The sequence below is a fragment of the Lacerta agilis genome, chromosome 12 (assembly GCF_009819535.1).
Source record: "Lacerta agilis isolate rLacAgi1 chromosome 12, rLacAgi1.pri, whole genome shotgun sequence".
NCBI lineage: Eukaryota > Metazoa > Chordata > Lepidosauria > Squamata > Lacertidae > Lacerta > Lacerta agilis.
This window is the reverse complement of record NC_046323.1, coordinates 1,815,803-1,841,258: the sequence shown is the minus strand read 5'-3', so window position 1 is coordinate 1,841,258 and position 25,456 is coordinate 1,815,803. Positions and strand designations below refer to the sequence as shown.

The 25,456-nt window shown below is 43.2% G+C and overlaps 1 protein-coding gene across 1 annotated transcript in view; it reads left to right on the top strand.

Moving 5' to 3' along the window:
* The first annotated feature begins 526 nt into the window (after positions 1–526).
* The window catches only part of CNTNAP2 (contactin associated protein 2), a 936,385-nt gene continuing 911,455 nt past the window's right edge, over positions 527–25,456 (top strand). Inside the window, exon 1 of the mRNA XM_033166345.1 lies at positions 527–985. Coding sequence (XP_033022236.1) covers positions 889–985 — 97 coding nt within the window. The 5' untranslated portion in view covers positions 527–888. The remainder of the gene's footprint in view (positions 986–25,456) is intronic.

Below are 25,456 nucleotides of genomic sequence, written 5' to 3'. Positions count from 1 at the left end.
CTCCGCTTCTAAGTTCAGCACCACGGACAGCGGCACCAGCGCCGCCGTTCGCTGAGCGAGGCCGCCTCCCGCTTCCCCGGCAGCCCCTCCGGAGCAGCCCCGGCTCAGCGCCAGGAGCGGAGGGTGTGGGGCGGGCGTGGGGGGGGGGAGCTGGGGGTGTTTCTTTTGCTTTTGCTTTGAAACTAGGCAAGTGCGGAAGAGTTGCAGAGAGGGGGCTCTTTCCCTGGCGAAGAGGAGGAGCCGCAGGAGAAGGCAGAGAAGCAGAAGGAGGGGAGAGGAGGATTTTCCCACCCCAGCTCTTTCCAACCCCACCCCCTGCCGAGCTCGCTCTCCCTCCCTCCCTCTCGGTTGCTGGTTATGCTGCCTCTGCTTCTAGTCGTGGCGGCGGCGGCGGCGTTTCCTCTTGCTGGCGAGAGATGAACACAGGAGGCGAGAGCGTCTAAGGCAGCTCCTCTGCGGCGCCGGGAGGGTCCCGGTCTCCCGCTCCTTCGCTCTCCTTGATTCCACTGCGTGGCTGCCTCGCTGCGTGAGCGCTCCGCGTCGCCGTATATAGAGAGAGGCGAGCAGGGAAGCTCCCGGAAGCAGCCAGTCCTCCGCTGTGCGCAAGGAAGGGCTCGGCTGCAGCGGTGCCAGCACCGGCAGCGAGAAGCGCTTTCCCCTCGCCTCTCCCTTCCTGATACCCCGCTCGAAACCCCTGTTCCCATTAGTACCTCGAAGAGGGGGCACAGGACCACCAGGAAAGGAAAAACTAAGTCCCCGGGACTTGAATTCGGAGAGAGACAGAGAGATCTACCCCCGGCGAGCAGAGGGCAGATCCGACGGAGAGGAGGATCCGACGGCTCTTCTGTACCTGGCGCCTTGGACTAACGAGGAGTCTGGAAGCACAGGATGGTGGTGGTTCTCCGAGCCGGCTGCCGAGCAGCTCTCTTCCTGTGGATTTTCAGCAACATCAGCTGCAGAGCCCGGACAGCTCTCCCGTCCTCCCGTGAGTACCTTATTTCTGTATTAAACTGGTCAGGGCGGTTCGGGAGGGAGAATCGGATTCCTTAGTCGGAGCTCGAATTCGGTGTTGGTTTGGTGTTGGTGGCTCTCTTTGGGCGATCACCGCAACAGCAGGAGTCTTGTGGATCTGGTCCACTATTTCCGTGGCGAGGGTGCTGTTGGAGAGAGGTTGTTGGCGATCCTCACCTAGACCTAGGCTTCCTGGTGGGCTCTCTCGGAAGTTCTTTGTCCACTCTTCGGTGGGATTGGCAGCGGTTTGACTTTCAAGTGCCAGAAGCGTTGGTGCGCGCTCAGAAGAGTGGGCAATGGGCGCTGTGACTCGGGATTTTGCTGCTGATCTGGTTGGAGAAGGCTTGATTTAGGAAGAAATTTAAAGTTTTCCTTCTCAAAGCAAAATCAGTGAAGTTGAACTAAAGCCGTTGCCTCTGTGTTTCATTCTTGAGAAAGGGATGTTTGTTAGGTAAACGATGAGCAAACAGTTGGTGGGCGAGAGGGTTGCATCCCAGGGCACTCTGAGAGGGGCCTAATTCTGTTGCCAGATCTGTTGAGCTAAGTGCAAGTTGAAACATTGTAAGTCGAAAATGACTGTAAGCTTTTAGCGCTGGTTGGTGGATGCCAGACTAAAGTATTTAACCACATCTCCAGTCTCTATAGAGAGGGTTGTTGTAGGGTTATCAGATATACAGCTTTTACTCCAAAGATCTGCAGTTTCCTTTTTACATTCACAGTGATCTGGAAAGAAGACTCTGCATGCCTGTGGCTCAGTGTGCTAGTTTTGCTGTTTGTTTTGGAGTGTGGGCAGTGCATGCTGTGTTATTGTAATAAATCACCTTGAAGATTTAATAGCCAATGTACAAGTCTTGATATTTGACTCAGCACCTTTGCATATGTTACCTTCAGTTCTAGAAAATAAAAAGCACTACTTTATAGGAAGAAGGGGAGAAATGCCAGAGCAGATCCTTGAAGTTTGGAGATTATTTGCAGTTCCTTGGTGATTAAATAAATGCACTTTGCACTTGATCTGGTGAAATTTCATTTATGTTTATGTGAAATATGCCACGCTTGAGACTTGGCATGCCATGGTCGAACCCTGAAAAGAACTGGCATTTATTCAGTCCCAAATGCAAGGGATTATTTTCCAATGTCTGTGATACATTTGAAAGATACCATGTATGACACAACAACAACAACAAAAACATGGTTCAGTATATGAACCAAATAATTGCACACTGCAAACTGGTTTGAGCATTGTCACGCTCTGTTTCAAAAGCAATCCAATAAAGTTTTTTTTGTGCTTGGTGCGCATGGTTTATCCCATATAGATTCTGAATGTGAATGTCTTCCAGTTAATGGTAAAAGGTGGTGTGTAACACCACAGGAAGTCAAGAAAGACCTGGTTGTACCTTTCCTCTGGCTGCTGCAAGCTCAGTGCATTCTAGATGGTGTGTTGAAACTCAACCCTTGTACATTTTTCTTCATGTTCACTAAATGTACCCTGCATCATATTTTTAAACTGTCTCTGTATAGCACTGTCGCTGTATCAACTTGCAGGGTAGCTGATTTGTGTTACCTCCTAGTGTTGTATCATAATGCAAGAAGTTTGTCCATGTGCACTGATTGGTGGTACTTGTTTTAATGTTACTCAAGCTTGGATGCAGGCATCATACAACCATTATTTGCTCGTTTTAAAAAATTTGGACAAGAACCTTCTGTAAATAAAATTTCCAGGTTGTCTCTTTTGAAAATGAAACAAAACCCCATTCTCTGTATGCAACATATGGATATCATATAGCTATACTTTCCAAATTTCCTATATTCAATAGTTATTATTATTATTATTATTATTACCTTGTGATCCCCTGTTGCCAGTATTGGAGAAGGCAGAAGAGGGACTGGCTGGTAACAGATGAATAGTTGCATAAAGCAAATCAGGGCAATATAAGTACATCTGCTTTCTTGAACCATTATAACAAACCCAATTACATCCTGGCAAATGAAAAGTGCATGAAAAACATTCCTGCAGAGAATCGTAAAGGTATATCCTTCCAAGTGACAGTGAAAGAGCAACAAAGGAGTTTTAGTTTGCTATCAGATTTGGTAATGTTACTTGAACATGATATGTAAGACTTTGGCAGATGAAATTAATCTGCAAACTGATGTCCAGTTTGATTGCACCTTAGAAATTAGTTTTTTTTGGGGGGGGGGTAATTACAGAGCTACCCGTTACTGAGCAGTTTTGAAGCTTTCTGCCTTAATGTCCTGCTGTTGAAATGGGAACTGGAAGACTAAACTGGACTATTTACTGCATATGGAGTTCTGAGGGTGATCTACATCCCCTCAAAGGCAGTGGCAGAACTCTGTTGATTTTAATGCAGCTGGAAGATGCCACCCACAGATACCTTGAAAATGCAAGGGTGACCCGCTAGGTTACTGAATGGCTGTTGAAATGGGAGCTGAATGATTAAACTAAAGGACTATTTACTAGGAAATGCAAGGCTATCTTTGGTTGTGTGTGGAAATTGCTGAAGTCACTGCACATTTTCATGTGGAAGTGTGCACAAAGGAGTATGAAATATGACAGAGCAGCACCAAAAGTTTTCTTGCACTCGTTCTACAAGTTACTGTTTTGAAAGCTGCTCCTGCACACAAGAAACTACATATTGCTCTATGGTTGGTTCTATTGTGCTAGTACTAGAGCACTAAGCATTTATATTATTTTTAGTAGAGAGAGCTAAAAATACTTCTTTTTAAACTTACATATTTTTCCATATGGGTTGGCCAAGTCGTTTCACTAAAAATAATAATTATTTGTTCAAAGGCCATCAAGAGCAAATGTTCACAATTTAATATGACAGTTTTTTTAGTTTAAAATAAGTATAGGTTTGATATATACTATACAGTGTAATAACAATGCAATGTAAAGAAAATGTTCTATCCTTTGCAAACAGTACTGTATTGGAAGGTAACATTTATCAGACCCAACCATAAGCAGCAGTACCTACTGATGGTCTTATGACAAGGTTTAAAAACAATGATCTGAAGACTCTTAACTGTTTGCATCAAGGATAATGAACAGCTTAGCCAGGAGAGGTCATCACAAGACAAAAAGTAACATGGAAAATAAAATTTAATACTTTCCCCCTCCTTTACTCTCACTTTGGAATAGGCTGAGAAGGAAGAAAATGCAGTCAGGCTTAGACAGTGTTCTGCTTATGGGCTCTTCTTGGCAAATTATCTTTTCTACTCAGTACATAAATGTAACCAAATGAGCACTTTTTGGGCTTTCTATAGATAGTTTAATGCAACCTAATTATGGAACCAATGCCTTTCACAGCAGGGTTCTGCTCAGTTCTGCTTGTTTATGTGTGAATGAAGTTGGTTCCAGGCAGGCACCTTACTAGGGAAACTGCAATTGAAGCGATAACAATATGATAGTTTCTATAGCTCAGCTGATAGTGAAATGTATCACCCTGTGTTGATCGGGAGTAAAAGCCCAACATGCAGAGAAACCTTTTATTATGCACATGTATGCACACTGTGTAATATAAGTTGACTGACACACAGACACATCATTAGTAATGATGCTAATGCATACGAAGGCATGGAGGATGCACAGAAACGGACAGTATGAGCAGCCTGATCAACATATGCTACCTAGGCAGTAGAATGCTTAGAATGTTGCTTAAATGTAAGCGGTACATAAATTGTCCAAATGTATAAACAAGCATGCATAGCTTCCTAGCAATGCACAGCGGACATTGACAATGGGGTAGTGTGCACATTGGCCAGCCAATATCCATACTTTTCCTGCAGCAGCCATACATATCACCCAATGTGAAAAGTATCCACTGTTTTGTGATTTGTGTGTGTGTGAATTGGCCAATGGTGATAATGTAATTATTACAGTCCTACATAATGACATTTTGAAAATAGTCAGTTAGGTGATAAAAGCTTCTAGAATCACAGAGTCATAGAAGTGTAGAGTTGGAAGGGATCCAAAGGGCAATCTAGTCCAACCCCCTGCAAAACAGGAATCTCAACTAAAGCATCCAAGACAGATGGCAAACCAGCCTCTGCTTAAAAACCTCCACGGAAGGAGAGTTTGCCACCTTCCAAGGGAGTCCGTTCCATTGTCAAATAGCTCTTACCCTCAGAGAGATCATAGGATGGTCATCTGATTCTTATTTTTTAATTTATTTTTAAATAAATTTAAATCACACCCTTGCTCCTGTGCACTGTATTATTATTATTATTATTATTATTATTATTATTATTATTATTATTAAGTGAGTGATATACAGAAATGGATCTTTTACTTCTTACCAACTGTGGAAAACCCTGCAATTCTAGGAAGGAGTGGGAGAATTTTTACATGCTGAACCTTCTCACAGTTCATGTTTCTTTCTGTCCTTAAAAGATCCATTTTTACTTGCAACTCAACTCAAAATGAAAGAATATTTTGCCATGCCCTGCTTACAGCAGAAATCTTTTCCCTTTGCTAGCTGCTAGATTAGGTACTGATTCTTCTGGATTTCTTAATGCATCCGGCTGCAAGGGTGGAGGAGCAGACGGGTTTTAAGTTCATATACATTTATGCATCTTTTAATAGTGTGCTTCGATAAAATAAAAATAACCACTGGCCAGTTGACAATCTGCAGCCTATTTGTATTTCATTTATGTTTGGATGTTTTGGTTGTGCTTCACACAAACTAGCACGTGGGTGCAACAGCCAAGACAATATGCCTAAGCCACCATCGCTGGGAAAACCCCCAAAACTGCCAGGCTAGCTAACTGTTTGGTTTCTAACATTAATGTTATGCTGGTATCCAGCATGGTTGAAAATTGCCCTGCTGAGCCCTCTTTGCCCAATACACACCGGGCAGAGACTTCCACTGACTGCTCATGTTGTCCTGTGTGTGCAAACACAGTCATTACCCAAAGCGGTTGGCAGAACATAAGCAATGCACTGATGGCCAATCTGGTGAATACCAATCACCGTCAATATTTCAAAGTGTTGGCCTCCTGTGTTTTGGTTTCCAAAAGACTTGCAGAGCTTTCTCAGTTTTCTTCATGTTTATATGCTTAATTCATTGAAGCCCAGACAACCCTATTTCAGCAGCAGCAGCTGTGACAGGGACTAATGTAACAATATTTAATGTTCCAATCAAAAGCCAAAAGCTACAGCTACACTTGGGTAATTTTGCATCTGACAAAAGAACAAATTTTTCTTGAGGAGTTCCTTAGCCATTTCAGCTCAGGCCTTGGAGAATCCTTGTAAAGCATCATGTGTCATGTTCAGTTTCTGAAAATGCTTAGAAATATTCCAGATATGGCACCACGTGAAGACTCGGCGCGATAAACTGTGTATATGTTCCTGTCTTAAATGCCTGGGCAGGAGCCTATTCTGTGTTCTCTTGGAAAGATCTAGATTCCATATACATTGACACAGAGTGGCATATCTCGTTACTGGTCACACATCTCTATAGATTGCCAACACACATGAACATACAAAACTGCCTGATAATGAGTTTTAATTCCACCCAACTCAGTAATTGACTTAGGGAGGCTGTGCAAATGTGTGGTTTCTGACAGAGGAGCTCATAGCCTCTTTACTGCACCCTAGTCCCTTTTACTGCCATGCTATGCTGAGTTAAGCCAAGTTTGGCTTTGTGCCTTGTCCCAACTAGACTGGTGGTTAAGCTGTTTATTGATTGATTGATTGATTGATTGATTTAATTTGTATACCGCCCTGTACCCACAGGTCTCAGGGTGTTCATTCACTAAACATAAATTGTAGCCAAGACCTGTTCTTCAGTATATCTTGTGGTTAGCAAAGTGAAAGCTTAACCATGAGTTCTGGTTCAGATGACCTGCTGAGCCAAACCTTGGCTTAGCTCAGTGTTTTGTGGGGTAAAAAAGGGTTTGGGAGGAGCAAAGCAGCTGTGAGCCCCTTTTGGGGAGCCTGAACATTTGCAGTCCTGTGAAGCCATAGTTTTGATTATATCATGCAAACCCGCCCAATGCTTACAATGACCAATAGCAATTCTGCAAGATCTCAGGCAGAGGTTTTTCTTATCTTGCTAGCTGTGGTTCTTTTATCCAAAGATTAAATTTTGAACCTTCTCTGTGCTGTTTATCCACTCACCATTCTTTTTTTCTTTTTGTATCATGTCTATTAGGTTGTAAGGCTGTGAAAAAGGCCTGTCTTGGCTGATAATAGCCATAATGCAACATTTGTAAGTGCATGGGAAGGAATACAATTGGGAAAGGAGTTGGTAGAAAACTGATGGTTATATATTAGAGTGACCAATATGAACAAACTCTCTATTCTCTTTCCTCGTATAGCACTAACCTTTATTGTTTAATTTCAGTTGATATTGTATGCTGGATGATGTTTAGATGGTACTTGCTGCTGGTCTGATTTAAACTTTTATGTTGTGATTGCTGTTATGTTATGTTATGGGGACACGGGTGGCGCTTTGGGTTAAACCACAGAGCCTAGGGCTTGCCGATCAGAAGGTTGGCGGTTCGAATCCCTGCAACGGGGTGAGCTCCCGTTGCTTGGTCCCAGCTCGTGCCAACCTAGCAGTTGAAAAGCATGAAGCACAAGTAGATAAATAGGAACCGCTCCGGTGGGAAGGTAAACTGCATTTCTGTGCGCTGCTCTGGTTTGCCAGAAGCGGCTTAGTCATGCTGGCCACATGATCTGGAAGTTGTACACGGCTCCCTTGGCCAATAAAGCGAGATGAGTGCTGCAACCCCAGAGTCGAACACAGTATAAACATTCTTTTATAAATATAAAAAGTAAAACCCTGTGAAATAATTTAATCAAACGCGCCATTGAGAATGCTGACATCCTTGTCTGCAGACACTTCAGACTTGTGATTTCTTCATGATAATCCACCACCCATATCGATACTGGAAGTACAAATGGCAATACAGAGAATGAAGATGGGGCACTGGGGCTTTATTATAAAAAGTTCCAGTGTAAACAAGTTTGGATGGACGTAATAATGGATTACTGAATGGTTTAGTTTATGTAAAATACGCAGGGATTCATGATATGCAAAATGAACCATGGAAATAGAAGAAGGGAAGTTATTGACATTTTAAGGTTGTTTAAATGAATATTCTGAATTGTTAAACAGAAAATTTAATAAAAAATTATATCCAGCACCTCCGAAACTGACATGAACAAGAGATGTTCAAGAAAGGAAACATGGATCACAAATAAATTGCATGTTTGAGCAAGAAATGAAATAGTAGTGTCCTTGCAATTGCCATATATTTGTTTGCAGGGACTTCAGTATATGCATGCAGTTTCTGCCTTCTCTTTTGCTTGTTGGGAAATACATCACACCCAGAGATTACAGTGACTACAAAACATTTGCAACCACACTGGAAACAAGGAGGCAAGATACAAAAGCTGGGCAAACTGAGCCACATTTATTAATTTAGCACAACAAATTTGCAGAAGGGAATCATAGTGCAGGACACTCACTGCAGATAGAAAACTAGGGGAGGCAACCCTCCAAAGGTAAGAGGCGTTTCATCCACCCCTTTCCCAAGACCCCAATCTGGTCTTTAAGAGATGAAGAGTGTTGGTAACAAACCATTTCAACCACATACAAACAAAATGCAGAAGGCTTTGGGGGAGTCAGGGAACGATTAAATAGCCCTGCCCCCCACCATGCCACCACACAGGGCTGGCTCACCCATGAGGCAATGTGAGACAACTACTTTGGGTGGCAGGATCCACAGGGGCAGCAGATCTGGTCTCCAGGATTGCCTGCTGCTTCTGTCATGGTGGCAGCGACAGTTGTGGGACACTCCTTGGAGGCCCGATCTGCTCCCTCCATGCCACCTCTACCATGACATCTTAGTCAATAAGAGGTGCTACTGGTTTCCTCCAGCCCTTGTTCCCAGTGTAAATCTTTATTCCCCCCTTGTTCCTGGTGTAAATCTTCACCCACCCCTTATCCCTGGCCAGGTGGGGGACACCCTTTTGTGGTTTGCCTCAGGTGCCAAAATGTCTTGGGCCAGCCCTGCTGCCACAGCATGCATGTGCACACAGGAGGCCAGATGCCTATCAGACAGAGAAGTTACTGCACACATGGAATAATCTGTGTGCTGGCGCTCTCTGCCTGTGTCCTGCAGAAGTTTGGACTGTCCCCATGGCATGAAACTAGCTGTAAAGAACCAAGGACAGTACGTGTGTGTGTGTGCTACATTTTGTATACAGTTGCTAATTTTGTCTTGGCTTTGCTGCTTTTTAAGGAAAAAGTTCCAATTGTTCAATGCATGCTTTCTTTATAAAGTGCCTTGAGCATGCTGCTATGAAAAGTGGCATTGTAATTTGATAAGAAAATATTTAAGAACTGCCCACTACAAACAGGATCTTACTGGAGCAAAACATGGCACAGATGTAAGGCTTTTTTTGAATTCTTTCTTATACTTTACATGACTTTATGAATAAAATCACATTTAGTAGTGTATATTATCCTTCTGTTCAGTGCATAGTCAATGGATCAGCTTTTAGCCAACGTTTGCTGAACTTATGTCCACAGTCAAATACTTGGTTCCCCATTAGGACCTTTAAAGGGGCTTTAAAAAACCCTTTGGCTTTTCTCACAAAGAAGCCTTTTGAATACTAATTCTGCAGGCCTCTTTTCATAACTGTTCTGGCTCCCAAGTTTCTCTCCACCTCACAACTGTCCCTTTTCTAAAATGAACTTGTTGATATATTATGTAATGTAATGTTTTTAACAGCACACAATTGATTGCTGTGGCTTGACTAAGACACTTTTATCATATAATTTTTAAGGCTTCAGAATCTCTCCTGACAGTAATAACACCAAAAATATCGATTGTTTGTATACTGTATGGAAAGACACTGCACATAGCTTATATTTTTCTACAGTGGAAGGTAGTTAAGTAAGTACCAACACTCCTTTTGGGACTATGTTTTACCTGCTTTCACCGCCAACATTTTTCTGGTAATATAAATTGGCTTTAAGTGCCAGAGATACAGCTAGTTCCAAGCCATAGTTTATTGTGTCAGTGTTCAACTCTGAATTAGAATCTCTACCTCTTAGTATTAGTTTTCAGTTTGTTCCCAGAGGTATCATAGCAATCAAAGCAACTGCAACAACATAAGCTCTTACCTAAGTCAAATAATAGTAAGATTGCCTAATAAAGTACTGTCCACAATTTATTAACATGTATATCAAATGTCAAGGATAGAAAATACAAATTCCACAGAATCATGTCTATAAATTTCATCAGTGCAACTACAAAGATTAAATGTGCCACATGTTAGCAGCGATAATTCAGAGTACAATATTTTCATCCTTCACAGTACTGAGAACAGAGTATGTAACTGAGCCAAAGGGGAAGGAAGCACATTTCATGACTGTGTTTGGCAGTGTTGAATAGCTCTTCCACTTTCTATTATTATTATTATTATTATTATTATTATTATTAGGGAGTTGCACTGAAATAGAAAGCATATATGCAGGGTAATAATTGACAAGTACCACCATGAGACGGTTGCAGAAAGAATTGCTCTCATTCCCAATTGGCTTTGTTTACCTGCGAGAGGCAGTGAAGGATAGGCGTGCCTGGCGTACTCTGGTCCATGGGGTCACGAAGAGTCGGACACGACTGAACGACTGAACAACAACAACCTGAAACATGAACACATAGCCAAAAGGATTGGTGGCACACTTCCTTGAGCACACAACTTGTTACACTCCTTCACCTTGGCAGCCACTCCAGCTCCAGCTGCTGCCAGACCCAGCAAGAAAAGGACAGTGGCCAACCAGAGTGGGCGCCTGTGGAGGAGGTGGGCAAGGAGGCCACGCCACCTGCGGGCCCGCTGCTCCATCACCTGAGGCAAAATGTACAGAAATGTGGAGAACAGAGCCCTGGGAGGGGGTGGGCTGCAGCTGCAAGAGCCTCTGCCTCTCAGCTTCGCACTGACGGGCAGACGGACAGTAGCCGGCGAGGGCTGTGGTATGGCCTCCTTCTTCCTGGAGTGGCAGAGATCCGTGAGGCTCAACCTTAGTGCGGCTGTGGAGGCACTTGGCCTCGTGCTCACTCTCCTCCTCACACAACAATTCGGAGGAGGAGGAGGAGCATTGTGTGCCCCCACTCCCAGTGTGAGAGACCATAGAGGGCGGGAGTGCTAGTGTGCCTCAGGCAAGTACCTCTCTCTCTACAGCAGAAAATCATAGAGAGGCGGGGAGGGGAGAGGAGGTGGCGGTGGGCTCTGTGCCTTTAAGATTTGTTGTTGTTTTTTTTAAAATGGACGTTTTGCCAAATTTAAAATATCCTCTTGGGCAACAATTTGAAGCCTGAAAAGGATGGTGTGTCTGGGAAAATCCAGACATATGGCAACCCTAGGTACCAGTCCCTCTTGGAAAGACCATGCTGTAAGATCTGGACTTCCTCAATGCAGATTAAAGGTGTAAATAGATGAATAAACCATATTTCTCAAAGCCACAACAGTCTCTACCATGTCTTCAATTCTCCAAAGGGAAACTGACCCTGTGTGGGCGCCTGGGACCCCATGGGCTCTTGCCACTGCAGAGAGGGGCAGACACCCCACTGTTGTAACAATATTTGTGGTCTGAACTATGGGTGATACTAATCTGCCTATGCATATTAGGAAACTCAGCCAAGTCTATGGCTTTCTAAACTAAGAAGCAAGAAGCACCAATACAAAACTGAGTGGACAAGAAATACAGTACAATATTTTCATTTTGACTGTGAATGCTCTAAAAATGGATTCCTCCAGAAAAACACAGGCATGTCTGGTAATGAGCTTGCTTATAGTTATCATTATCATATATTACCCAAGTATATGGAAAGGATGCATGACCCTGATCTGTAGTGTGTTGAATCTGCAGTTAGTTCTGAAGAGATGATGTGATGGAGTCAATATTGTTATGTGTAAGGAAGCTGTAATATGAATTATAGCTATGCTTGGGTGGGTTATACCTTTATTGGTAAACATATTCAGGCATTGATTTTCTGGGCCCCCCATTAATAATTGAAATATACGCAGAGAGAAATGTAACTAAAAAAAATCATTCAAAGGCTATTAAGTGTTGCTGCATCCTAAGGCCCAGTTCAGCAAACCACTTAAAAACTTGCTGAGATGTTTGTTTTTCTCTCTGTGTATACTGAACTATGACTTTGATGCAAACTGGGGTCCTTGGTTAACGTCACTGGTGGTAGCAAGGCTTTATGTGTTAGTAATACAGAATGATAGTAAGGGTGCTAAGAGAGAACAACAGCTATATTGCCATATCATTTTCATGGGATTTCTCAGATACTGAGAAACTAGGGCAAATATATCTGTGGATTATGGAGGGTGTGGCGATCACACAGGGTCCCCGGTCGTTTGACGGACTATTGATCCCTGTGCCACCACGCGCTTCGCTGCCACCAACCAGGATCCCCTCCCTGGTAATAACTTTCACAGTCAGGGTGCAATTTTAAACAAAATAATAAGTGTTTATTTAAAAACTTCAACAACTTAAGAAATATTGGTTACAACCCTGCCTACGCTCACCACTAGACCTCACCACCAACCCTCACAATCAACAACCACCCACCAACCAACTCCCTCGATCAACTGCTCTTCAACAACTCCCCTTAACTCCCCCGCTCTCTAACTCTAACTGACTCCTTCAGCTGCCCCTAGCTCCTCCCCCCTCTGTTTATTGGACAGCCTAGGGCCAGCCACTTAACCCCTTACTTACTCCTTCTCCTATATGTATACCCTAGAAAGGCAAACGCCACATACCTCCCCCCTTAAATAAGTTTGATTCAGGAGGGATAACTGTACAGAGTTATACTCCTGATCAAACTGCGTGACACCTTAATTCAAACAAACACTTTCTATGTTTACTAACCTTAACTCTTCATCTTATACTGGCTTAATAATTGTTTTTTTTTCCACATTATATACAATAGATCATGCAATATTAAACCTTTAGTTAACTGCAAGAAAATTTGTAACTGTCCATTTTAATCTTTGCCTTCGGGTCTTCGTGATAAGGCATCTGCAACGATGTCCAGGATCCTTTCACGCTCCTTATTGTCCTTAACCGCCACAAGAAGTGTCTTTCTCTAGGCACCAGTCTTTTCTCTGCCACACGTGATTGGATGCAAGTTGGATGCAAGTTGACACAGTCCAACTCCGATCCCTGCAGTCGATGCGTCTGTAACTATTGTGGATTCCAAGCTGTGTAGAGTCTTTGTTTCTCAGGGTCAAAAGCTCTCTTGGGTCACCCTCTCTCTTCTTCAGGATCTCTGTTAAGTGTTGTAGCCTGAGGTCTTGTACAAACGTCTCCATGTCACCAAAAGCTGCATAAGAACTGGTTGTCTGGCTTTTGAATTCATTGGGAACTGCTTTCAGAAGTTTGTGGATAGCTTCTTTTTTAGTCAGCTTGCTGAAGCTTTTTGGACAAACGTATTTACTCAATGAAAGTAGACTAAAAAGCTCTGATTGCCTATTGCTGTTAGCAATCTCCCTTGCTGTCAGTCCATCTTTGGTCTGTATTGAATTATCAGTTCCCACTTCAAGCAATTTGAAGACTACTTTTTTATGTCTTTGACGTGGTGGCCACGTTAATGCTGTGTAACCACGTTCATCTTGGGCATTTATTTGTGTTGCATGAGCAGCAGGGTACCCAACTTCCCACCACACAATCTCTAGTGTAGGAAACACTTTCACTTTCATAGAAAGTTGATGGGTCACCCTGGCAACTATAACTTTCAGTATGTTTTTCTTTCTATATTTCCAACTGATGAATGGTTTATCATAACTTTGAATAGTTGTTCTAACTGATCTCCCAGATAGGTCACTTTTTAAAACAACTCTGACTCCTCTTGAATGGGCGTAACCCATAAGCTCAGGGTCATATTTTCCAAAAATCGCCACTGTGGTAATATGTGACCAGTCATAAGCTTTCCAGGCCTGCCCCCCAATGTCAAATATAAAGACCTTGCATTCTAAATGTGGGGCTTTCTGTTCCTCATCCCACAGGATCCCGGAAATAAAACTGTTTACTATATCCATGTTTACTTTATATGGGCGCTGACATCCTGCCATGTCACTGCATGGAGCCCCTTGGAAAGGAACTTTTGCAATTGAACAAACATGGGCCTTAATTGAACCTAGACAGGTATAATCATAGCCGTACCATGGAACACCCATCACAATCTTCTTTGGATTATTGCCCATGTGAATGTATTTTTCATATTCCATTATGGTGTGGATATATGGAGCATTGGCTCTGGCTTTGCATTGCGACCACACCTGACTCTGTTCATCATACGGCATAACAAATATGAAATCACAAGACTTTGCAATCCCGGTGTCAATGTGTTGGACTACCCCTTTTGCTAGTCTTGGAGTATTACTGAAAATCGTTTTAAATTTTTGTGGGATGTTTCTTATTTCTTCCTGCTGTGAATGGGTTAAGGTAGGGGCTAGCTTAACTTCTTGTATATTACATTCTTGCTCCCCTCTCCCCTCCCAGCATGGTATTTCTGCTTCTTCTGGGTCCTCTTGGATAGCACAGAGAGCCCAGCTTTCATTTCTCTGGTAAGGCTTAATCATGTTTATGTGAACTACCTTGCGCCCCTCATCCCCCTGCTGGATAAGGTAGTTTGCATTATTTATTTTGGACACGATTTGGGATGGTTCCTCCCAGGCTAGTTGCATTTCATTCCCCTTTTTGGTCGCTCTAGGCACGGGTTGTGCCACGTCGTGTCCTAAACTCTGGGCTGGTGTGGAGATTACAGGTAAAGGACACAGTTTTGCCTTGGTTTTGTCCTGACCTGATCCCTGCCTCTGGCAAATGTCACAGGCTTGGCAATACATTCTAATTTGCTTCCCCATTCCTGGCCAATAGAAATTTTGTGCCACTCTTCGTTTGGTCCGAGTTATCCCCATATGTGCCCCAAAAATACTATTATGGGCTTGTTTTATGATTGTTTCTCTGTACATGTGAGGAACCACTAGTTGTCTGCAGTTTCCTCCTCCCCCTTTATAAGGTGTGCTAAGGGCTTCACGATATAACAGCCCCTCCTCTAGGCAGAACCTCTCTGGGCAATCAGGGGTTAATGGAACAGTAGATTTTGCTGCCTCAAAACAGCCATTTAGTCCCATGTCATTCTTTTGTTCCTGAGAGAAATTAGTCTTTTGAGTAGTTTTAAAAGGTATTAGGAAGCCTGGCTCACTCAAAGTTTCAACTTGAGGACTCTGAGTCCTGCCCTCATTGGCAACTGTTTCGCTTCCCTCAGTATCAGTTGACAGTTGGCCCCCCTTGGAGCGGTTAATAACAAACGCACTCTGCACATGCTCCAGGAGATCCCAACCGATAAGCACCGCAGTGGGGATTTCCTCTGAAATGGCCACTTGCCACTTTCCACTCCAGTCATGTAACTTAATGTTTACCTCAGCCATTTGGAGTCTAACTGGCTCTTTGGCGATTCCTTTTAATCCTATAGTTTTTCCTGGAATTATACTCTCGGGATTGATTATCTCAGGATGAACGATTGTGATTTGGGATCCGGTATCTTTTAACCCTAGATATTTTTTGTTTTCAATCCAAATATTTTCTCCTGACTTTCTCAAGAGCACCTCATTCTGTTTAATCAAGTAACAGTGTATTACTGAGGCCTCAGGAATCTCCTCTGTCTCAGGCCTAGCTAGAGCTTCGGTTTCCGTGGCAACCTGCTTAGCCTCACCCTGCCCTACTGAGTGGATACAATAAGAGTGTTTTTGAGTGTTTGTGCTCCCAGATTTAACTTGTTCACCAGTCTTACATTCAAAGCTTCTGTGGCCCAGTTTGTTGCACGACCAGCACCTCATATCTCTTCCCCCAGTATAATTAGATTTATTTTCTTTTACCTCAGAGGTATGGGTGTTAGTTTGGCCCACGTCACTTGGGCTTTTTGACTGTGGTATGTTTCCCTTTTTCATTGCCGGAGAAGAGCTTCCTTTAGCATATTGAAATTGGTTTCTGGGGTTCCCCCACAATTTCCCGCCAAATTTTGGACTATCAAATCCATGGTCCCTAATTTCATTAATTTGGTCAGCTATGTTTGCTGCCTCCTGGATGGTTTTAGGACTTCTTTCCTTTACAAGATATTTCAGCTCCCCAGTTATGGTGGCATAAAATTGCTCCAACGCAATAACCTCTCTGATTTTTTGAATTGAATCCGCACCCTCCTGCTCTAACCATTTTTTTAGGTAATTTGTAATTTTTGCCCCCAACTGAGCATACGTTTCTTCTCTCAACTTTGTCACACTCCTGAATTTTTTTCTTAGTTGTTCTGAGGTAATTCCAAACCTCGTATAAATTAATTGTTTAAACATCTCAAAATCTGTTGACTGTTCTTCTGTCATTTGGGCGTATATTTCTGCCAGTACCCCACTAATTCTAGCCCTTAAGATCACCATTTTCTCCTCATCCTTCACTTGGAAATCTTTACAGGCTCTCTCAAATGATATCAGAAAAGCCTCTGGGCTATCTTTCTCCTTGAACTCAGGGAATCGCTTTAAATCTACTTTGTTAACGGTTTGAGGTGTACTGTTGTTGCTGTTATTTTGATTGCTCAGAGCTGACAATTCCATCCTCTTTATTTCTAAATTATATTGTCTCTCTCTCTCCTCTCTTTCAGCTTGCAATCTTAGTTCGTTCTCTCTCGCCTCAGCTTGCAATCTCAGTTCTTTCTCTCTCACCTCAGCCTTAATTCTTTCCTTTTCTAATTCTTGGTTAGCCTTAACTTTTTCTAATTCAAATTTATATTGTTGTTCTAGTTTCCACTTTTCTAATTCTATAGACACTTGTGGCTCTCTCGCCTCAGGTACAATATTAGTTTCATCTTCTAAGCTCTGCTCTTCCCTCAGAGGATTCCCATTTTCCTCCCCTTCAGAGCTATCTTGAACTGGTTCCCTCACAGGGTTCTTTGTCTTTTTAGGTGGCATATTGTGTGATTGAGGATTGACAGTTAAATTAACAAAATAAGAGAAATCTCCTCTCAGCACTGTTCCCCCTGGCTAGGTTTCTCCAGACTCGGGTCTTAAAGTTCTGCTATGGGTCTTCTCTCTACCCGTTAAGCTTACTTCCTCGGACCCCAAGTCAAAACCCCCTGCCAGAACAGATTTGTGAGCTCTCTTTTCTCCTTTTGTTATCTTAGCCTTGCAGCGTCCTTGGGTAACCACAACTACACCCCCGGGCTAGGTTATCACTTCACAGATTTACCCTTCCCCTTCCAGGTGTATTGTTTAACCCCAGCTGCTTCTGTCAATTTTGTGGTGAACAGGCACAACGATATCAATATCCCTCCATGGGCTTATTGATGTCTCCTGCTGGCGTATTGATCTTATCCCGCCGCTGCCACCAGTTTTGTGGCGATCACACAGGGTCCCCGGTCGTTTGACGGACTATTGATCCCTGTGCCACCACGCGCTTCGCTGCCACCAACCAGGATCCCCTCCCTGGTAATAACTTTCACAGTCAGGGTGCAATTTTAAACAAAATAATAAGTGTTTATTTAAAAACTTCAACAACTTAAGAAATATTGGTTACAACCCTGCCTACGCTCACCACTAGACCTCACCACCAACCCTCACAATCAACAACCACCCACCAACCAACTCCCTCGATCAACTGCTCTTCAACAACTCCCCTTAACTCCCCCGCTCTCTAACTCTAACTGACTCCTTCAGCTGCCCCTAGCTCCTCCCCCCTCTGTTTATTGGACAGCCTAGGGCCAGCCACTTAACCCCTTACTTACTCCTTCTCCTATATGTATACCCTAGAAAGGCAAACGCCACAGAGGGGATTTCTGTTTCCTGTACCACTGAGGTTGTTGATGAGAGGAAGGACCAGCAGGCAGCTTGCTGCTATGCAGTGCAGCCCTGACTTTCCCTTGTCCTGCTTGTGGGATGGGTTATATATATTAATTGCAATTTATCTCTCCAGGTGCCCATGTGTGTGGTTGAACAGTTTCAAAATCCCATCCTTGGCATCTGATTGTAGTATAAACGGCTTCAGGCATGTTCCTTGAGCTGCAGCTGCACCCTCATGGATGATCACAGAAAAAGAGAGAAACGGGAAGTACACAGAGCCCTCTCTTCCAATTATATTTCTATGGTCTGAGTATCTGTTTATCAGCAATACAGCTCTGTGGTACTTAGCCCCTTCTCAGGTTAACTAGTAGGAATGCGCTTTTGTTAGGTTTGGCTGCTAATCACCCACTTTGGTGATCAAGTGGTCTCATAGAGTACAGTGTACAGTGTACAGTGGTATGAAGCGATGTGGTCTGCTGCAGTCACCCAGCCCTAAGAATTTGTTGCTGAGGAGACACCAGGCTCCCCCTTCACTTGGCTGTTCTCTATATTGTGTTCTCAGAGTGGCCTCAGTGGTCAGGACATGTAACGAAGTTGGAATGATCTTGCCGTAAGGACTTCTCGGTTATGGAGCACAAGCACTCTGGCATAAAGACACACACAAGCCACACACAAAAGCATGAAATGTGTATATATGTATATATATATATGGCTGATGAGTGAAGTTGTATGGGGACATTTGACCATACCTGGTGTTGTGTACTGAGCTGAATCCTAGAACAATGGGATCCAGAATGCAGCAGACTGATTGGTCCGCAGGAGCCACCCAATCCAGCTCCAGGTGGAAGTGAATCAGCGACCTGATTGGCCTGCAGGAGCAGCCCGGAATTAGCCCATCACGGTATTTACACAAGCCCATTGTGTAAATAATGTATATATAGCAGACATTTTGGGGAAAGTTGCATTCATTGCTACTACAAGCTGAATAAAGGGAATGAAATTCACACTCGACTCCGAGTATATTTCACCTGGCTAATAATATTTATAATAATCAGGCCACCTTGAATCCTGGACCCAGCCTCCATGCACCTGAAGGCTGTCCCTGCTCTGATACTGCCCAGAGCTCCATGCAGATCTTGCCACAGGTTGATTGCAAATATTCCTGGTGGTGGAAGAAAAACCTCATGTGGGCAAAATATATCTCGGAGTGAAGATTGGGTGGTTGTAGATCAACAGTGTGTATTCTGTGCAACAGTGTGTATTCTGTAGAGTGCAACAAACTAGAATGCACAACAAACAGGCTCAGGCAACCCAATAAGCCGTTTTGGGGTGTTTTTTTTGTAAAAGCCCCCAGGCCCTGGAGATGGCCGAAAAGCAACAGTATTGCCCATAATATAATGAGCACCGGCTTTTTGTGATGGCAAGGAATGTAGAACTTGAAGCCTGGTATGAAAGCTGCCAGATTTTGAGAACAATTTCATGCTGGTATGTGTAATGCTGTGGTTTCCATTTATGTCATCATTATCATTATATTAATTAACTTTTCAAAAGAACAAGACTTCTGTTCTCCAGGCTCAGCACGTTCAATTCCTTCAACCTTTGCCCACTTGGGGTTGCTTTCTGTACCATGGCCCATCTCTGTTGTCTTTCTCTGAAAATGTTCCAATTTGACTACAGTTACAGGTAGGTAGCCGTGTTGGTCTGCCATAGTCAAAACAATTAAAAAAAAAATCCTTCCAGTAGCACCTTGGAGACCAACTAAGTTTGTTTTTGGTATGAGCATTCGTGTGCATGCACACTTCTTAAGATCTGAAGAAGTGTGCATGCACACAAAAGCTCATACCAAGAACAAACTTAGTTGGTCTCTAAGGTGCTACTGGAAGGAATTATTATTATTATTATTATTATTATTATTATTATTATTATTATTATTATATTTTTGTTTTTCAATTTGACTACTTCTTTCTTAAACTGGACCGACTACTGCAAATGAGGTCTGACTAGTGCAAAATGACACGGAGCTTTTGTCTCTTGTATCTTGGAAACTACATTCTTCTAAAGCAGCCCAAAGTCACATTTGCCTCCCCACACTCACTTTCCGCCCCCAGGACACGCGCCAGCCTCGCCCCTGCCTGCTCTCTGCCCCCGGTGCCAGAGCATGACGCTCCACCACTGAATAGAACTTCAGTTCATGACTGAAGTTTGTTCATCATGACTAAAGTTTACAAAACTGAGCCATGTGATTAATAATTGATTTTTGCTACATAGCAGGATATCCTCTGTTATGAATTATAAAGTCATTTCTCCCAAGTTGTTAAAGGTTTGCCTTGTTCAAAACACCACTGGTGAGCATTATCTTCATTATGAAGGATGTTCAGCCATGAGGTTTAATTCTCCCCCCTCCCCCCACTCCCGCTATCCTGGCTGGAGAAGGAAATTGCTTTTAGTTTTATACTAAGCTCAATCTATGTACCTTTCATCGTGATATGATGCCACACACTTAGAGCTTGGTTATCTTTGTACAGCACTACCAGCATTAATCATTTTTGATTGTGGGGATAGAATCTGGTAAGAATCTGACAATGTGATTTCTACTACAAAGTGTGGGCTTATTTTAGCTAGCAATTCGTATTTGGATTATCCAAAGAAAACTAAAGGCATCAAACTTGTCTAGAGATACTCCCCTGGGGAACTGGGCTAACAATTCCATGAGGAAATCTGTTCCATCACAGACTCAGGCTTAATTTGAGCCAGGGCTCAGCCCAGAAACTTAATAGGCCATATTAAAGCACAGAACACTATTTCCTGGCAGATTTGAATGCAATTTACAGATACTGATCCTCCTAGCATGCATATGCCCCTCAGGAATACTGATTACACAATTTGCACCAGGGGAACACTGCACACCTCCCTAAATGTTTCTGAGCATGTATAGACTGTTTGCCATAGCATCCAACCCTTACCAAGTAGCAGCAGTCACTTAAAGGACTGAAATGCCCATTTCCATACAGCCGCCACCAGGTCCCCGTCAGTGTCCAGGGCGTGGATTTCCAGTGGGTGTATGTGGTACATACACATATCTCCTCCCTTCATCCCTGCCCTCTCTCTCACACACATGCACACAACCCACTTTCAATTTCTGGACTCCTCTGAGGGTAGATGGTATACCTTCCATCTTATTCCACAAAAGAGTCCTTAATCTGTTGCAGTTTTGGCTAATTCTGATTTAAGCATCTATGGGCATAAGGAATACCAGGATCTGCTTTGTACTGAGTCAGACCAACAGTCCATTTAGCTCAATGTCATCTCCACTGACTAGCAGCCTCTCTCCAGGGTTTGGGACTGTGAATCCTTCCCAACACTACTTAGAGATGCCAGAGATTGAACCTGGGAGCATTTGCATGCAAGGCAGTTTCTCTACCACTGAGTTGCAGCACTTCTTCAGCCCTTAAGAGACACCAGCCCTCTTAGGCTATGAATTTAAACCTTGCAGGTGCCACAAAACTGCAACAACCAGAAATAAATGGAACCGTCAGCTGAGCCAAAAAATAAAGCTTATCAAGAAACAGCAACAATGGTTTCAAGTCATCGTGTAGGAGGTGAAAAGAATGCCCTTGCTAATCTTTTATTTAAGCAAACCCACAAAGACAAGCACAGTACTCAGTAGTTTTCAGACTTGGGCAAAGTGTTGTGGCATGTTTGACATTCTGCTAGAGTTCAAAGGGTGCCATAAAAGAGATGCTGATTCCCAAAGAAGAAAAGTACTATTTACAAATATGGGCTGTTATTTATACAGCTAACTCAATATTCTCTGGGAGTTTGTTTCTATTCTTTATTTAATAGTGCTGATTAAAGAGGAAGAAATGAATTTGGGGGTGATGAAAGATTTCATGGCAATTTGGAAATGTAAAGAGCTGGAAGCCTCTATTAATCCAGTGCACAGAGAGACATCAAACTGAAATTGTTCTGCTGTCGTTTTTAATGAGAATATGGCTTTACATTGGCTCTTTTGCTTAGGGGATTAATTCTCACAAAAGGTTTCTGCTTTTTTTTAAGGTTGCTGTTTTGCTAAGTTATAAAAATGTTAGGAACTATTTCTTGTTCCAACTTCAGGGTTTTAAGGGAGTGTCAGGTCCAACCCCCTGCAATGCAGGAATCTCAACTAAAAACCTCTGCTTAAAAACCTCCAAGGAAGGACAGTTCTTCAAGACAGCCTGCATGGGTCCTCCTCCCTCAGTGAGTCACTCTCCTCCCTGCCATTCTCATCTGCCACTGCTTCTCCTCTTCATTGATAGAAGCTGTTTGCCCGCCAAGCTCAGGGCCAATGAGCAAGTGGGCAGTGGCAACTCTTTCTCACCACTACTATTTCCTTTTTTTATATATATAAAGAATTTATTGGTATTTTCCATAACAAATAATACCATCACCCACCCACATTTATACAAAACAAAAACAGACATAACCACGATTCTTCTTCTTTTTTACAAACATACAGAAAAAATCTAGTTTCGAATCTTTACAGTTGACTTCCCCTGCCTTTTCTCCTTCGGTTCCCAAAACAAATTCTATTTTAATAACTTCATCTCTCAAAAAATTGAATTCATTTCAAAAAGAAATTCAAATCTAAACAATCATCTTAAATGAATAAATCATCTTAATCCATAATACTTAATAAGATAACTTTATATCTTAACAAATTATTCTTATATCAGATCTAAGCTATTCTTCTTTCCCTTAAACTGCTGCTAATAACAAAAAAGTTCAAAATATCCCTTTTCTTGTTAAAAATTAAAATAAAGCTTAATGTCTTAACTCTCCGATTTCAGATTACCATAACAAAGCATTAATATTCTGCACTTAACACACTTCACCCTATCCCCCCTCTATCCAATGTCCTTCTCCATCTTTCACCGGAACCACTCCTCAAATTGTCCTCTTTTCTTGTACGTCCACAGAACCAGACACAGTCCCCAACAGTCCTTGCATCGAGCATCAGGATACACTGTTCATCTTCCTTCGGCTTCTCCCATTCAATGCTGCATTCTTCTTCTATTTGTAAATATCTTAATTTCTTGCCCTTCGCTCCCGAGCTCTCACCTCGGGGGCTGGATATAACATTCCTCGCCGTCCCCGGGCTGCCACCACCGAAGGACGTTTCTTTTTCCAGGAGTCGCCATGCCGTCTCTCTCAATTTTTCAATCATCTCCTTCAGCTCTTTGCCAAGGCTCTCTTCCATGGTATCGAATATCTGAAAGGTCTCCTCTGTGGGAATTAGATTTTTCTTCATATCCCCACTCAAAACCTTCAATTTCTGATTAAGCAGTTCCAGTTTCAATATAATAATCCTTTCTTATCAGTTAGTCCAGAGTTCAAAACAATTTCAAAAACAAAGCCCAACATGGTGAGGACGGGCATAGGTATCAAATTTCAGTTTCTATTTCAATGTTATCCATCTTATAGCAGTGATTTTCCACTTCGGTTCAGAGTTTTCGCAGCCATTTTCTCTGAAACCGGGACGCAAAGACCAAAACTTTCAAAAGGAATATTCTCCATCCTCTTCCTCCCCAAAGGGAGATCTATAAAGTCTCACTTATAAAAAAATCTTTACAATGTAGCCATCCAGTAGCAACAGTATCCCAGACCGTTATTTTCTTGCCAGCGAAGGGAAAGAGGCAGACTTCCTTTATCTAAAGCCTCCCGGATCGTTAAGTCTTTAAGCTCAGCAGTTAATCCAATCAAGTACTCACGACCTCCGGGCTTCTTTTTCTTTCATCTCTCAGGGAGAACGTCGTCGCTCGTCACGGCCAATACTCGCCGCTTTTCCGCCCGGTTGGGGCATTTCCCCTAATGGCCCGGCTCCGCGCTCCCTTCACCCCCACTCCCCCTTTACAGGGGGAATGAGGGAAGGGTGCGTAGCCTAGCGGGCCCGCCGAGGAGCCCGAGGCGCGGGACGCTCTTCCCGCGCCTCACCGGAGCCCCGCGTAGCGGTGGCGGGGCTCCAACCCCCGGGCTGGATGGGTCGCCTCACTGCCGAGGCAACCCACGACCGCCCGTGATGGCGACCTCGCCGGAAGTGCTCACCACTACTGTTTCCTGTGTGTGAGAGAGAAGTGAGAAAACAAGCAAGCAGGTTGCAATGGTGAAGCAGAGGAGTAGGCTCAGGGGGCTCGTATCAGTGGGTCCCTCAAGGAGGTGTGGTTCCTCAGCAGATCCTTGATGCTGGCTCTGCTTTGGGGGATGGGTCTGATTCCTAGCTAAAGAGCAGAGTTGACTTACATACAATGCTAGTTGGTTCATTGAACAGCCACACGGCAGAGATACTTTAAAGGAAAGTGTCTTATTTGTAGTACTGAAATGGGACTCTGTACCTACCATCACATGTCCCTTGGTCACGGCTAAAAGCATTCAAGTCCTCCTATGCTGAGCAGGGAGTCAGGCTAGATAACTTCCCAGTTTACTCTCAACTCCAAAATGCTACAATTCCACATTAAGAGTTGTTAGCTATGGCAGCAAAAATGGAACCTCCATGTTAAAAGGGAGCATAGCTGTGCATACGGACGGCTGGTGGCAAATCACTGGAGGTTTACTGTCTTCATGCATTGCATATGGGTTTCCTGGAGGCATCTTGCTGGTCCCTCTTGGAAACAGGACACTGGACTACATGGATTCTTGATTGGCCCCTCCTGGGCTCTTCTTACACTTTCACATTCTGAGGATCAGCACAAAGCCACCCAGCTTCAGTCAAAGCTTCTCCTAAGCATACACCTCCACACCTCGACTCAGAGCTATTGCAGGTCTCTTGCATTTGCCCATTCAAATCCTCCAGAAGGAAACACTAGAAAACTCTCTAGGGTCTTGGGGTTCCCAAAAGGTGAAGAAGAGTTTGTCGTTTTAAGACATTGATTTTGAGGCAGGGTGAGAGAGCAGGAAAGAAAGGTAGATGCATCCCATATGCATTAAAGCAACATCATTGGGTTGCTGGGTTGTGAACCACATGCACAAACAATGCACATTTGCTTAAGGATGCAAATTAGAGCTGAGGCCCTCGTTGGTGCTACATGGTGCGGATGGGAGAGGGCATTTTCATCCACGTTGCAATTTGATTGGAAGTAACACTCTAAGTCTCTGAGGCTTGTCATATGCATTGTTGTGTATCACTTGAGAGGTAAAACAAAATCGAAAATTCTTTCTAGTAGCACCTTAGAGACCAACTGAGTTTGTTCCTGGTATGAGCTTTCGTGTGCATGCACACTTCTTCAGATTTCGTGCATGCACACGAAAGCTCATACCAGGAACAAACTCAGTTGGTCTCTAAGGTGCTACTAGAAAGAATTTTCGATTTTGTTTTGACTATGGCAGACCAACACGGCTACCCACCTGTAACTTGAGAGGTAGTGTAGTTTAGTGCACTGGCTAAAAGACTGAGCCATGAAATCACTTAGAAGGCCTTAGACAAACCATGATCTCTGAGCCCCTATGTACTAATACAGGAATAATAACACTGACCCATTTGACAGGATAGTTGAGGTTATATCTGTGAGGTTTTTCCATTATCTGGCATGTACTTTACAAATGATA